General features: G+C 32.7%; 1 protein-coding gene across 2 annotated transcripts in view; it reads left to right on the top strand.

The window, feature by feature from the left end:
* The first annotated feature begins 2,822 nt into the window (after positions 1 to 2,822).
* LOC127711322 (all-trans-retinol 13,14-reductase-like) overlaps positions 2,823 to 17,201 on the top strand; it is a 46,311-nt gene continuing 31,932 nt past the window's right edge. For both annotated transcript variants that reach the window (XM_052217318.1, XM_052217320.1), the window contains exons 1-3: positions 2,823 to 3,094; positions 12,479 to 12,664; positions 15,490 to 15,599. In XM_052217318.1, the coding sequence (XP_052073278.1) occupies positions 2,878 to 3,094; positions 12,479 to 12,664; positions 15,490 to 15,599 (513 nt within the window). In that variant the 5' untranslated portion in view covers positions 2,823 to 2,877. The remainder of the gene's footprint in view (positions 3,095 to 12,478; positions 12,665 to 15,489; positions 15,600 to 17,201) is intronic.

Here is a 17,201-nt window from a genome sequence, read left to right as displayed (position 1 = left end):
CAATTTGGGAGGAAAGTTTACTTTTTTTTTTACTGTTTTCCGACGATTTTGTCGTGTATAGAAAACATTAAACAGTTAAATTTCTTCCAAAATTGTACCGATAGAACGCTTTATTTAACTTCTTTACGTTGCTCTTACTTGACAGAGTACCAGGATGTCCTACCACAGAGTAGGTAACCTGTAAAATTCCAGAGTCAAAGTTCGGTAATATGAAAATAGTTTATTATATGAGGGTCTTGGTGGGGTTTACAGAATAGAGAAAAATGGGCAAAAAATATAGTATAGAGAAAAATAAAGAAACAAATAAAGCATAGAGAATAACGGGGGGCTAAAATATGAACTATATTTGAAGATAAAAGAATATTATAATGGGCTAAAAAAGACGAAGAATACAGAAATGAAGGACCACCAGTGATGGGTCTGATTTCTTTCAATGTAATCAGAGACATATATATGTGTATATATGTCTCTGATGTAATTGATTAAATTACAATTACTTTGTCAATTGTATGATTAAATCAAATTAACGATTACACCATTTCTCAAAATAACTAATTGAATTAATGATTACATTGGCAAGTAATCATGATTACATCTGATGACAATGAATTTCAAAATAACCCATTTGAATGATGTTAATGAATAAGCGTTATAACTGTATCGCTTTTTGAGGAAGGTTTTAATTTGATATGTTATTAAATAATAACTTCAAACTTAATCAATTTAATTAACCACAAAGATTCACGAATACGAATATTTTATTCTCATAAACATAATGTTACAGAGAAATTAGTATACAATTATAATACCATAATAGTGCATGCGTAAACACATATGCATTTAATTGTGTATGTTTAACACAATTTAACTAACCAGGAGAGACGACAATCGATAATACATCAGTGTTTAATAAATCTTGCTAGTTTTTCTAATACAATAATATCAGTTGATGAGAATAACTGATTAAATTTTGCAGTATTTGCATTTTTTTGACAATATTGCGGTAACAATTTTTTCCTTTCTAAACTAAAAAAGTTACAGACTAGTATATAATGGTACTCATCACCTGTTTCATTTGAGTCACATACATTACAGGTTCTTTCGTCTCTTTGAATTTTATGCCATCTGCCCGATTCAATGGGCAAACGATGACAGCCACAACTGAATTTACATAAAAAATACATAAGATGTGAGGGTAGTAATTCGCATTTTAACTGTGAGCGAGATCGGAAATCGTCCGAGTTCTCCAATAATGCTATTTTGTGTTGTCTGCTTCAGGTTTAATATGATCTTGCAAAAACGCAAGTGTACTTTTTCTAAAACATCCAAATTTTCAAAACCCAAGACCTCTGAACTGTAAAGTAATACTGGTAAAATGGCTTTATCAAACACATCTAATTGACATTCAATTGATAAATTATGTCTTCGCGATTTTTTTAATAAACTATACATTGCTTTTGTTCCCTGGTCTCTTAAATATTTTCTTGTAGTTAAAAATGATCCACTTCTAGCAAAAAATACACCAAGATACTTGTATTCTTTGACAATTTCTATTTCTTTATTACAAAAATAAAATTTTTCTTTTTCTGAAATTCTTCCACAATACATTTACATGAACATTTTGTCACTGGTTATGGTCCGGCACATAACTAAAAATGCTGATATGAACTCACTATGCATATGGCCAGTTTTGAGCATATTTTTGCCAAGGGCTTTTGGAATGAGAGAAACTAAATTTCTTTACCAGTGAGTTTTACATAATACACAAGTAATTTCTACCTGTCAACATGTAATGATGTCCTCACAAAACAAGTTAAAAAATCATTTAACTAACATTTTGTTGGTATCAAATTTCATGCATATCCATATTTTATAAAACATGAATAATAAAAAGGTTAATTTAAGACCTGATATATTGACCATAAACACAATTTGAGAATATTTTTCACTTTAATCAGAATGTAATCAAAAAGTTATTAGGATTACAAGGTATTTATAAAAAGTAATAGATTAAATTAGATTACAGGTAATTAGATTTTTGGATTATTAATGATTACAATGATTACTTGAAAAATTGTAATCATTCGATAACAGCTGATTAATGATTACAATTACAATTACCCCAAGCCTGAGGACCACCATCCAGACCCTCTTATACAGTATTGATTATTGTATCTTGTATTTTGTGTGTTACTGAAATGGATTGGATTAGGCGGTTGTATATCTAACCGAGAAGATTAAACTGCATAATGTATTTTTTTATTTTGCAAATCATTTTACCGATTTGGGATATGGCCCATCTTGTCTTGTTTTTTTTTAAATTATTGTAAATATTTTGTTGGTTTGTGCAGAGACATGTAAAGTAGCCGAGATTGGCAAACTTATCGTTACCACTATGATGAAGTTGTCAAATTCACGCATATATAATCCCTTTCACAGCATTCCTTTATGGGAGTACTAAAGATACCATCAAATTCAAACTGTACGGTCGCAGAGACAGCATTAAATCTATCGAAAAATTTGTTCATTTTAATTGTAATTCGAAAAGAACAAAAACAGTAAATTAAAAATCTTTTGTTTAATCTCAGGTTTGTATTTGTGACAATGTATTTTAAAAGGGTCAATGTTCTTATACTTATAAGCATTTTTTATATAGATTAGACCATTGGTTTTTGGTACATTGGTTTTTCCCGTTTAAATGGTTTTACACTAGTAACTTTATAGTCAATAAATCAACCAGTCGGACTAATATTAGTGTGCATTAACGTCTCCATGCTTTGCTTTATCAAATATCATTTGGTCATTAGTCATCCTCTGAATAATGTTGCCTCCCTTTGTTTGTTTTAGGCCGAAGTAGCAAGACTGACCCAAAGAAGGATGGCGATAGACATCGGAATGTTCAACTTTGTTGAATATTTAGTGACAAACCCATCGATTCTTATTGCAATAGTTCTTCTTTATTGCTTCATTTTCGGCCTTTCTATTTTATTCTCTGGTCCAAAACCTGGGAAAAATCCATTTTCCATCAACCATGTTCGACCTGTGGCAAAGCTTGTGACTGACAAAAGTCAAAGAAAAAAAGTACTAAAACAGAGTATGTAACATCATTATTGTAATATGAAAATATATTAAGAGAAATTCTTGCCAATAAAGATGAAGACGATTTTACTGTTAAATGAAGAGCAATTCTGTATTCCCATGATTCCTGTATTTCTCATGTATCCTACCGTAGTCTATAATCGGTCATCATGTTGATTCTTCGGAATTTGTTATTGTACTTATCACACGGGAAAACTCCGCATTAACGTCACTACGCTAATACCAGCGTACAAAATTAGTGCAGAATACATTTTTTATACTCTTCTAAATAAAAAAAATATTCTAAAGATATGTTTTCATTGTTATTCTAAAGTATTGTACAAAAATGTCAATTTTCTAATGGCCGTTTCAAACCTGATTTCCGAATGCCTAAACACATTCCAGAGCTTCAGAAAATCCCTCTTCCGGCCTCCATTGCTTTGTTTACATTCCATTAAGCGTCATCAATCTTAATGGCAGACCAAACAGGCCAAGCAAATCGTATTTTTAAGAATTTCAAAATGGCAAGCACCTTATGTCTTACGCTATTTTCCCGCGAAAAAAACCCCATCCAAATTGAAAGAAAAACTTTGGGAAACAAACGATAATCACGCCATATATTTGTTCAGGAATATAGAGTAGGTTAATAAAAAACAATATACATGTTGTACATATATTTTTCATAAAAAAAAATTTTGGTTCAATATAAAGAGATCGATATTCTGACCATAAGTAAATATTCATATAAAATTCCATAGATGTCAAATTTCATGGCTAATAATGAGGTTTCCTATTGAATAAACCCCCAATTTATTGCAAAATATTTCAAAGCAATATCATACAAACAAATAATATAATTGCCTTGTACTAAAAAATCACCTAATTGACAGTAGAGCAATTTGATTGGATATAACGATTCAATGTGTCACATGGTTTTGAAGCCATTAGAATTTGAATGTAAACAAACCGGGTCAGCTGCTCCAGTATGGAACAACATCGTACATTCAGTGACTGAAAAACAGTTATGAGTAACCAAGCTTGACAACACACAGTAATAAAAAAAACAAAGCTAAGTCTACAGAAAAATAAAATAAAAAATGTCCTTAAGTGCATGACTTACCATCATTGCGGGATACTGTAGAGCAAAAGACCTAACTGCTATTTTTGAATCTGGGACTCTTGACCCGATATTTTGCAACTCTTTGACATCATTCAACAATCACTTTGAATTATTGCGCTAGACCTTTTCTATAGACATATTTACACTTGTATGCAAATAGATGTATTTACACTTGTAAAGTTGTATGCAAATTTGTTCTCCATTACTTCAAAATTAAGTTCCCGTAAAATTTGACATCACAATTTAAAAAATTTGGTGTCATAATTAAAATGTGATTCTTGCTTGACATCAGATGTTTATTCGGAGACAGATCTTAGCCTGGCATCCTGACCCAATCTAATACTTTGTCAATAGGGTCAGGCATAATACAATCCACGTGACCAACTATCAGCGCTGAACAGGACTGAATTACTGCGCATGTGCATGTTTTATAAACAAGGAATATATGGATCAGATCATTAATTAACAGTTGATTAACAATGTTAATCTATAACGTCTGAATTATATATGCTAAATTTTTCGAAATTTTCATTTCATATGAAATGAAAAATAATTTTTAATGAATTCATGACCATATAAATATTTCCTGCCATATGTCAAGAAATGACGCTATCCCACGATGCATCGTTCTAACATCCAATTGACAAAACCATGTCGTTGTATTCCGCCTGGCTCCACTGTGGAGCAGTGAGCCAGGATCCCAGGCTATGACAGATCTAAGGTCATTCGGAGACAAAATTCAGCTAAATACCAAAAGTGTTATTACATTTATTAGTCTGCCAATACTTGTAGCTCAATCAAAAAAATCACCACAATTATATTGTACACTTTAATTTAAACTGCAATTGTTCTGCTCCTCGGGGCGTCTTGATTGACAAATAAAAATTGTTGTTGTTGTTGTAAGACAAATAAGTTCCATTAAATTTTTTTGTCACAATTTCATAAATTTGACATCATAATTAAAAATGGATTGTTGCTTGATGTCAGAAGTTTATTTGGAGACAGATCTAGGGTCATTGGGAGAGAAAATTCAGCTAGATTTAGAAATAATTCATAGGGCCTGAATTTATATCGGTTTTACCACGGGTTGACCCTTTATGCTAAATATTTTACTAGGAGAGATAGCGAGGGGTAAAATCGACATAAAAATGGAATATCGGCAAGCCCCCGTGAATTATTTCTATTCTAATAGGACAAAGACGGCAATTCTTTTGGATTGAAATGCTCTAGGTGAAGTTAAATATTTGCTGTTCCTGTAATTGAACTCTCAAAAAAATCATGGTCTTCCCTGTACTCTAATTCGCCCACAGCTTTTCCATATGAAATGACCTTAACATTGAGTTCTTTCATTAGAAATCTTGCAATCACACACTGAAAGTGTGAAGGGAAACCGTAATGAATATAGTATAAATCGATTCTGAAAGAAATCTTTAAAATACAACTTATCATTTAACAACTGTTATGACAAAGTTTAATAATCAAATGGGAACACATTGAAGATATGAAAAACCCAACCAAACATTGCTCCATCATCTCATTAACTTTTCGCATGATCCATTCTTCTGCGTTGATCGTTTAGCAAAGTCACGATTCAGTAAACTTCGTTAACAAAACCAGAGAGTTAATTAGCAGCCAAAGTTTTAGATCAACAAACTTCAAATGAAATATATTTTGTCAATTAAATGTTATGGGTTTCGGAATAAATATAAAAAAGTGCACAAAGGACTATATTAAGTAATTATGCATGCATTGGTGCAATGATTTTGTTGAAATTATAATCACCAGAAACTCGTTTCATATGACTTTAATAGATAAGTATAAACTGCAAACAGTGAAAATTATCATCAATTCAAGATCTACAAAAGTGCCACTAAATAAGATTTACAAATAAGGCCTGACTTTTTTTTATTATCTGTTCAACAATGCCGCCAACTCCAATTTTCCTGATTTCAAAATAAAAATAAAAGTAGTGCTTCCTACTTTTATTTTTCCCGCTGACTGTTCACGAAATCCCCGGAATGTCATAAAAATACTAGTAGGAGTTCGCGGTCCCGAATTTTTCTCTTAGCATGGTAAGAAAACAATATGTCGACTTCTGCTAGGGAATCGTTTTTTTACATAAAACTTGAAACCAGATCTGTCAATAGAAGTTTATGCTCCTTGAAATTCGTTAAATGTCAATGAGGTGACACAATCAGTACCATGTTGTCCACAGAATTGGCAGACATGAATGTTAGCATCAGCCGCATTCAAACAGACGATTCCTATGTGAAATCTGACATGCCTGTCAGTGTTTTGGAGGATTTCAGGTTTGTATTTTTCTTTTTTGTGTTTTCCTTTTTTGTTGGATCCTTTTATCAGTTTCATATGAATCATAAAATTGAGAATGGAAATGGGGAATGTGTCAAAGAGACAACAACCCGACCATAGAACAGACAACAGCAGAAGGTCACCAACAGGTCTTCAATGCAACGAGAAATTCCCGCACCCGGAGGCGTCCTTCAGCTGGCCCATGCCCATTTGGGATGTGGGTGGTCTATTAAACGATGCAATAAAAATTCAATTTAAAAACTTCTTTATAAATTTGACACAATTATACATCATTTTTTATACAAACTGATAAAACATTCATCACTGTATTTAATAAACTTTGTATATTTTGATATGGTGTTGTTATTGTTTTCATCATTCATAGAATTATAATGACTTACTTATTTTGTAAACTGTGTTTGCCTATGGCTAAAGTAGGTCCAGTATAGAAATAGAAACCTATTACCGGTATTAAAAAGGTTATATTTTTGGCTAGAACAAGACTTGCAGTTTCTTTAATATTGTTTATCAGAAAAAAATATCACTAGTTTATTAAATAGATGAGCTCTTTTATAATTCTATTAATAGTCAAGTCTGTGAAGCACTAGCTAGAACCCCAAGTTTCCATTGTGCTAACATTAACTGGTTAGTATCCATGCACAAAGCATACACCATACAGTTATGTTACAAAGCAAGCTAGCACACTGCAAAGGATGTTTAAGGGTCAGAGGGTACATATGAAATACATGCAAGTTTAAATATAAAAAGAAAGATTATAAATGTTATGCAAGTTGTAAAATTAGAAATTATATATGAGCTATGGTTTGATATGAACTACAAAAAGGAAGTGTGAAACACATACACAAACATTGCATACATCTTCACATCAATAGTTCTAACTTCTAGGTGCACAAAAGAAAAGCACAAGAAGCACAAATTATAAGTCTGACATGCAAGGTATTTTATATAAGTATATTTTTTTCTTGCAGGCCAGACCCAGGTCTAAGACGGTAATTGTTTCTACTGCGGAGATAGCGAAGTGGTCCCCGGCATTCATCCAGAGATACATAGACTAAAAAATGAAAACGCAATAGTGCGACCAATATGTTCATCATGCATGGACTCTGGACTGAAGATTATGACCAGGAATGCAAAAAAAAAAAAAATGATCAATAAAATTCACATTGATATGTTGTTTAATTTATATTTGCCTGGATCTGTATTAGAGGCAATACAGAATGAACAAAAGCCTATTTTGTGATTTGGTGATGTCTTCGTGCCATTGCCTCATATCTGTTCTTTTTCATATATTTAAAACATAGTTAATATTTTCAAAACAGATGGATGTAAGTATTTGTCTGTTCTCATTTCATAGTTCTTGTCATTTGATAAATTTCTAGAAAAAAAAAATTGAACTCATATAATGATTTTATTTTTTTTTTTTTTTTATCTACTGGACAAATTATGCACTTTTAATTTAATATTTATTTCACCCCCTTGACCCTAAATTTTGATAAATTTCCTGACTAAACAGATAATAAAAAAAGTCTGGCCTAAGCAAAACCTAAGTAGTAGGTATTCCTATGGGCACTAACTGCGCCCCTTTAATAGCAGATTTATTCCTGTATTGCTATGAATCTCAGTTTATAACCAAACTCAGTAAAGACACGTCATTGTTACATTTGGTGGATACATTCAACAATACCTACCGTTATTTGAATTTTATTTTTTCGTTAAATAATCCAGAGTTCTCTAAATATACTACCGAAATTTACCCAAAGGAATTACTTTAACTAAATCTAACATAAACAGCAGTAGTTGTCCTTTTCTAGATTTAGACATTTCAATTTCTAAAGAGAAACTCCGTACTAAAATTTACGACAAAAGAGATGATTTTTCATTCCCTATTGTTAATTTTCCTTTTTTAGACGGCGATGTTCCTTTGGCTCCATCATACGGTGCTTATATATCCCAACTCGTTCGTTATGCTTGTGTGTGTAGTGATGTCATAGATTTTAACAAACGTAATCAATGCATCACTGGTAAATTATTAAGTCAGGGATTTCGTTACCATATATTACTTAAAACTTTTACTAAATTCTTTCATAGATACAAAGATTTGATTAGTAAATTTGGCTGTACCTGTAGAAAACTTATTAAAAACAGTATTTCACATCCTAAATTTAACGGTAATATTGTACTAAAAGCGCGGAAATCACTATGTGATCCGTGTAAACTCATCGAACATTTAAACAAACTTATCAGTAAAGGTTATCTTACCAGTGTTGTAATTAGATCTTTGAATATAGTTTACATTGGCACTAATATCGATTTTGACATCAGCAAATTAAAACATAACTAAATTTGTATTCTTTTCAAACGGGATGCATAAAGACACACCCACGTTCATTTTTGATACGACCGCAAAAAAATTTTTGTGGTCGTATATTGGTATGACGTTGGCGTAATTGTCGTCGTCGTCTTCCGGCGTCGTCATCGTCGTCCGAAGACACATTAGTTTTCGCACTCTAACTTTAGTTTAAGTGAATGGATCTCATTGAAATTTTACCATAAGGTTCAATACCACAAAAGGAAGGTGGGGATTGATTATGGGGGTTATGGTACCCTCAGTTAAGGAATTAGGGGCCAAAAAGGGGCCAAAAATAAGCATTTTTGTAACTTCCAGACATAACTTGTGAGTAAGTGTATGGATCTCTCTGACATTGTATCACAAGGTTCCATATCACAAAGGGAATGCTGTAATTGATTTTGGGGGTAATTGCCTCCAAATTTTAGGAATTATTGGCCAAAAAGGGGCAAAAAACAAGCATTTTTCTAGTTTCATGACAATAACTTGTGTGTAAGTGTATGGATCTCTCTGACATTGTATCACAAGGTTACATATCACAAAGGGAATGCTGAGATTGATTTTGGGGGTAATTGCCTCCAAATTTTAGGAATTAGGGGCCAAAAAGGGGCAAAAAACAAGCATTTTTCTAGTTTCCAGACAATAACTTGTGTTTAAGTGTATGGATCTCTCTGAAATTGTACTGCAAGGTTCCATATCACAAAGGGAATGCTGGGATTGATTTTGGGGGTAATTGCCTCAAAATTTTAGGAATTAGGGGCCAAAAAGGGGCAAAAAACAAGCATTTTTCTAGTTTCAGGACAATAACTTGTGTGTAAGTGTATGGATCTTTATGAAATTGTACTACAAGGTTCCATATCACAAAGGGAAGGCTGGGATTGAGTTTGGGGGTGATAAATCATAAGGGGGTTCAAAAAATTTGGGGGAGGGATTTTTTTTTTTTTTTTAATTTTCCATTTTAAATTGGTTATTTCTGATTTATATATAAAAGCAAATAATAATGATATGGTTTGAATAGGTAAATTAAAATTTTTTAAGTTCTTAGACCACATTCATTCTGTGTCAGAAACCTATGCTGTGTCAAATATTTAATCACAATCCAAATTCAGTGCTGTATCAAGCTTGAATGTTGTGTCCATACTTGCCCCAACTGTTCAGGTTTCGACCTCTGCGGTCGTATCAAGCTGCACCCAGCGGAGCATTCTATTCTGAAATTGTTTAACATTCACAGCGGTATAATACTGTTACTTTAACTATTCATCCCTTATTTTATTGATTTTGTATTTACATTGTATCATAGATCAAATTTATTCGTTCAGTGTATGTTCACTTGTGTTAATATGTGTTTTGATTGAGTTAAGCCATTTCAATTGATATTTTATAGTGTGTATTTCTATGTTGTGATGTTACACTATTGTTTCAGATAAGGGTGAAGGTTTGGTATCATTTAAACGTTTAAACCCGCTGCAATTGTTTGCACCTGTCCTCAGTCAGGAATCTGATATTAAGTAGTTGTCGTTTGTTGATGTGGTTCATAAGTGTTTCTCATTTTTTATATAGATTAGACCGTTGGTTTTCCTGTTTGAATGGTTTTACACTAGTTATTTTTGGGGCCCTTTATAGCTTACTGCCAAGGCTCCGTGTTGAAGACCGTACTTTGACCTATAATGGTTTACTTTTATAAATTGTGACTTGGATGGAGAGTTGTCTCATTGGCACTCATACCACATCTTCTTATATCTATGACATTGCAATAAAGGTAAAAATAAATATCAAAATGACATATTGTTACCAGATGAGCAATTCAGGCTCTTGGGGGCCTTTTTTGTTTCGGCACATAAGTTCTATGTATTATATTGCCAGCAGATTCATTTGATGTATCCCATCTGGCCTGGACCTCCTTTACATGGTCCAATGTTCAGGTGAAAGTTTTTCTTTCATTAGGTTTGTTTATTGGCTACTATACTTCGTAAGTCATAATAAGTTGATTTGAGGAAATTATTTTGTTTGTCTGACAGGTGTCTGACACATACATTTTAATTATTTTCATTCTCTGAAGGTCAACAAGTTTTTGAATATGGATTGTCTGTTATAATTCACCCTAGCCATTCTCTTAGATTACTCAAATAACAAAATGGACATACATTTTCATATTGGTTGTCCATCCCTGGATTAAATTTTAACATAGGGTTAAATACATGTATCGTAACCATGGGTTAAATTTCAATCCTAGGTTATTTTCTGTTGTTCTTCATGTAGCTAGATTTAACCCTTTATTAAGTGCTTGATTAAATGATTCAGATTTAACCAACATGTAGCTCCAGACTAGGGATTCAATTTAAACCAAGGAACATTTGTTGTATAAAAGTATCACTTCCAATTCTTAAAGGATGTAGAAAATAAAGGAAATAACATTGAAATTCACATCAACTCACTCTTTCCTTTTTCTTTTTGTAATAAAAAATAATGAAAAAGCTTAACAGTCCATCCCCCCCCCCCGTTTTGGGTTGAGGTTTACATCTGCACCTCCTTGAGGTGATTGATTCAACATATTTTTATACCTCCTTACCTTCTATGTCCATTTATATAGAAGTGTTATCATTTATCAGCAAAAATTTCAAATTTTGACCTAGGGTTAAACACATGTATCGTAACCATGGGTTAAATTTCAATCCTATAAATAAGAAGATGTGGTATGAGTGCCAATGAGACAACTATCCATCCAAGTCACAATGTGTAGAAAGTAAACAATTATAGGTCAAAGTACGGCCTTCAACACGGAGCCTAGGCTCACACCAAAGAGCAAGCTATAAAGGGCCCCAAAAAGACTAGTGTAAAACAATTCAAACAGGAAAACCAACAGTCTAATCTAAATTAAAAACAAGAAACAAGAAACACTTATGAACCACACCAACAAACGACAACCACTGAACAATAGGCTCCTAACTTAAGACAGGTGCATAAAAATGCAGCTGGTTTAAATGTTTTAACAGGCGCCAACCTTCACCCTAACCTGAAGCAGTAGTATAACATTACAACATAAAAAGACACACAATAAAGATCAATTGAAATGGCTTACCTTGATCAAAAAGACAATACAGAATAACAAATAAATATACATCGAAAGAATAAGTTTAATCTATGACACAATATAAATAAAAAAGGTGTGTCAATGTCAAAAAGACAACTTTAACCTAGGACAAAATGGTGGTTAAATTTCAATCCTACGTTATTTCTGTTGTTCTTGTGGTTAAATAAGTTTAGTACGAACTAAAGACAGAACTTTAAAGACTTAAATTCATGTAATCAAATTTATCAACTGAAGCAGTTTTCTATTCACATTCTGTGAACATTTAACCATGACAATGCATGAGTTATTAAAAAAGAAATTGAACATCAGAATTTTATCCCTTGGTCAAGTTATATAAAAGATAACCCTGGGTTATATTTAACCAAATATTTAATCATGACATGCATGAGATGAACAAACTAGTTCTGACCACCAATAACCATAAAATTTGTAGAAAGAGTCATTTAAACCCCCAAAAAACAGACACAATAGAGACAAACATAACTTTCAGATTATAATTTTTTGTTTATAGAATTCAAGCCATATGACGTGCCGTCAGAGAAACTAGATGCCATAGTAATTGGTAGTGGAATTGGAGGCTTATCAACAGCTGTATTACTAGCTAAAGCTGGAAAGAAGGTCTTAGTTCTAGAACAACATGGCAGAGCTGGAGGGTGCTGTCATACTTTTACTGATAAAGGATACGAGTTTGATACAGGTATGTTTTTGTCACCCCTCTGCCAGAAAAATTCAGAAAAAAATGAAAACAAATAAAATCACTTCTTTTCTTGGACCCCAAATTTAAAATGGCCAGTATGTACTTTCATTATAATTAATGCAGGATTTGAGATTAATACAGTCTTTCTATAGCTAAAGCCTGAAAGATGATCCTCATTTAAATATAGAATTGACAGGCTTGTTTTCAAAATTGATTAGTGTCATGGGAGAGAGATTTTCTGTATATGTTGAAGCATTTACTGGCTTGAGTTGACAGGCTGTCTTAATATTTTATTTGAGGAACTGTATGTTACTGTCTAAAGTTGAGAAATATGGTTAAAAGCACAATGTGGGAGGATCACAATTTAAGTAATGTTGATCAGCTTTCATTACTGTAAAGTGGGAAATTTTCACGAAGTATTTATTTTTATACGTCCGTTTACGGGACGTATTATGGTATACCGTTGTCCGTCGTCAACATGTCGGACATTAACTCAAAAACACTTTAACCAATTTGCATAAAACTTTGGTGAATTGTTTATATCTATTGACGTGAGCTCCCTTTCATTTTTTTATAAATTTTAGATACGTTTCCGAGTTAAGGGGTTTTATTCATTAAAAAAAGGGGGATTTTCCAGTTTTCGGACAATAACTCAAGAATGCTTTCACCAACTTGCAAGAAATTGTGGTGAATTGTTTATATCTATTGACATGAGCTCCCTTTCGATTTTTATACATTTTAGATTTTACGTATCCGAGTTACAGGGTTTTATTCATAAAAAAAGGGGGATTTTTCATTTTTCGGACAAAAAATCAAAAATGCTTTCAGCAGTTCTTATGAAACTTTGGTGAATTGTTTACATCTATTGATGTAAGCTCCGTTTAGAATTTTATAAATTTTTCATTTATCATTTCTGAGTTATGGGGTTTTATTCAGTAAAAAGGGGGGATTTTTCAGTTTTCGGACTATAACTTCAGCAGTTCTTATGAAACTTTGGTGAATTGTTTATATCTATTGATGTAAGCTCCGTTTAGAATTTTATAAATTTTTCATTTATCATTTCTGAGTTATGGGGTTTTATTCATTAAAAAAGGGGGGATTTTCCAGTTTTTAACCGGATTTTTGTGTCAAAAATGTCGGTTATTGATTTGGGGATGTACAGCGGGCGGGCGGGCGGGCGGGCGGGCGGCAACCAAATGTTGTCCGTGCATTTACTCATGAACCATTCAACCAAACCTTTTAAAATTTTAATATGTTGTTACTGACAACAAAATGGAGGTCAAGTTTAATAATGACGATTTTGACTTTTACCGTTCAGGAGTTACGGTTCTTGAAAGTTTAAAAAATGTCGTGTCCGTGCATTTACTCATGAACCGTTCAACGAAACCTTTTTAAATTTTAATATGTTGTTACTGACAACAAAATGGAGGTCAAGTTCAATAATCACGATTTTGACTAGTTAATTTTGGGTCTAGTTTTCAAATTGGTCTACATTAAGGTCCAAAGGGTCCAAAATTAAACTTTGTTTGATTTTAACAAAAAATGAATATATTGGGTTCTTTGATATGCTGAATCTAAACATGTATTTAGATTTTTGATTTTTGGCCCAGTTTTCAAGTTGGTCCAAATTGGGGTCCAAAATTAAACTTTTTTTGATTTCAACAAAAATTGAATATATGGGGTTCTTTGATATGCTGAATCTAACCATGTATTTAGATTTTTTATTTGTGGGCCCCGCTATCAAATTGGTTCATATTGAGGTCAAAAGGGTCCAAAATTAAACTTTGTTTGATTTCATCAAAAATTGAATTATTGGGGTTCTTTGATATTCCAAATCTCGCTGTGTATTTAGATTTTTAATTTTGGGTCCCGTTTTTTAAATTGGTCTACATTAAGGTCCAAAGGGTCCAAAATTAAACTTAGTTTGATTTTAACAAAAAATGAATATATGGGGTTCTTTGATATGCTGAATCTAACCATGTATTTTGATTTTGGACATTGGACCATGATAGGTAAATTAAAAAAAATCAAGTTCTTAGACCACATTCTTTCTGTGTCAGAAACCTATGCTGTGTCAAATATTTAATCACAATCCAAATTCATAGCTGTATCAAGCTTGAATGTTGTGTCCATACTTGCCCCAACTGTTCAGGGTTCGACCTCTGCGGTCATATCAAGCTGCGCACAGGGAAGCATTTTATTTTTGTTGTGATCAGCGATCCACGAATTTACGTATACCACGAAACGTCTTTTTTTCTCTATCCACGAAAATTGATACCCACGAAAATAAATGAATCCACAGTACTTGCTCAACTGTTCAGGGTTCGACCTCTGCAGGAAAATCCGGTTTGCTGTCTCTCTGACAGCCTCTTGTCTGACAATAACTCAAAAATGCTGTCAGCAATTCTCATGAAACTTTGGTGAATTGTTTATATCTATTGATGTAAGCTCCCTTTACATTTTCATAAATTTCTAATATGACATTGAGAATTAATTGAACTTTATTTGTTTATAGTCTGACAACAGATTTACTAAGTTTTGCGCAACAGCACAGTGTATTGCACAACAGCAAGAAATCTTTAATTGAATATAAATTCAATTCATATAACCAATTTCAAGTTCTTTGACTACATTTATTCAGAAACCTATAATATGTCAAATATTTAATTACAATCCAAATTCAGACCTGTATCAAGCTTGAATATTGTGTCCATTTTTGCCCCAACTGTTGAGCGTTGGACCTCTGCGGCACTCACTTCAATTATTATTCATTTTCAGTTGGAATACAATTTTTAGACTAGTACAATAGTGATCTTACATTTTAGGTATCCATTACATTGGAAAGATGTATGACGGCCATCCAGATAAAGTTTTGACCGATCAGCTGACAGGAGGAGCTATAGAGTACCCCCTTTTAGAAGAAATTTATGATGTGGTTAGTACAACTCTGGGACAGAAATGAAAGAAATGACTTTGAAAAACATACTTTAAGATTTTTATGCCCCCGCTGTAGCGGAGGGTGCATTAAGTTTTACCCTTGTCCATCCGTCCGTACGTCCCAAAATTGGTTTCCGTTCTCTAACTTTAGAGTTCCTCTAGTAAATGTTATGAAACTTATACAAAATGCTTATTACAATAAAACACAGATCAAGTTCGAATTTGGGTGACTTCACTTTTACAGTTATCTAGTTACCCTTTATAATGTTATATGCAAGCAGGGGCATCATCTGTGTCCCATGGACACATTCTCCATTTATTTATAACATTTCACCTACAGCAAAATAAAGACTTTCAAGGTAGACATTTAGAACAAATGTACAGACATTCCTGGATAAACCAGACCCTGAATAAAATGGTTTCCTGTCCATGCTGGTCGAAAATTGAAGTCCCAATTTTTCTCCCTCAAAGTCTTTGTGAAAGTACCCTCTGTAAACTGGACCCTGTGACCTGTGTATTCCGAATTCTGGTCTAATTATGCAGTCCCAATACTCTTAATTACATTAACTATTATCTGTCATAACTGGGTTGTTTAATCAATTTTTTTAAAACATGATAACAGTATTGAAGCTCACGTGACATTGTCATGATTGTATATGGTCGCCTTAATTTCAGCTCATAGAAAATAAGTTTGTTTATATTGAAAAACGGAGCAAGGTAAACTAAATTTGTGTGAACTAGAACTTTAAAAATATCAGTTAGATATATACAGATACCAGTGTGGACAAAATTATAAAATGCAGGATAATATGGCACAATATGTTCACTAATTCTTTGTGTGATGTAAATGGTGGAAGTCAATATGTAGGACACACTAATGATCAGCTGTTGTATGAACATAATGTAAGTTATAAACATTTGAGACCTCAATCAGTAAGAAAGAGACAATTATCTGATGAAAACAATCACAGTTCAAGGGGAACACAATCATAAAACAACAAACATAAGAAATCGAAACAATGCGATAGTAACAACATGTTGAGTGCACCTTATGATAACACCCCATCAAACAGAATAGAAACACTGTTACTTCAATTATCATATAATTTAAATAATGTTAGTCAAAAACTTGAAAGAAGAATTGATGAACTAGAGATGAGTTTTGAGGAAAGGGTTTTTAAACAGTTATCAGAAAAAATATCTGTAATCATTGATAATAAACTAAAAGACAAGATAGATGAGGTGAAGTTAGAGGTAAAATCAGATATTGAAAAAATGCAAGCAAGAATCGGGGATTTAGAGAAATCATTAGCAGAGGCAAACAGCTCAAAAGGTGAAAAGTCAGATATAAACCGTAAGAATAGATTTGTTATAAAAAACTTACAATCTGAAGAAAATGAAAACAAAGAAGTGACCACAAACAAAGTCCAAGCCCTTTTGAAAGATGGTCTCGCCCTATCAAATATCACTCTTAAATCTGTAGAAAGAAAAGAAACTTCTGGTAAATCGACAGGACTGGTCATAGTGGAGGTTGAAAACTTTGAACACAAACAACGAATTATGAAACATAAGAAAAACCTAAAAAACAGTGCACAATATA

Source organism: Mytilus californianus, unplaced genomic scaffold (assembly GCF_021869535.1).
Source record: "Mytilus californianus isolate M0D057914Y unplaced genomic scaffold, xbMytCali1.0.p SCAF_8, whole genome shotgun sequence".
Lineage (NCBI taxonomy): Eukaryota > Metazoa > Mollusca > Bivalvia > Mytilida > Mytilidae > Mytilus > Mytilus californianus.
Note: the sequence above shows the minus strand (reverse complement) of the source record. Positions and strands in the feature narration are given on the sequence as shown.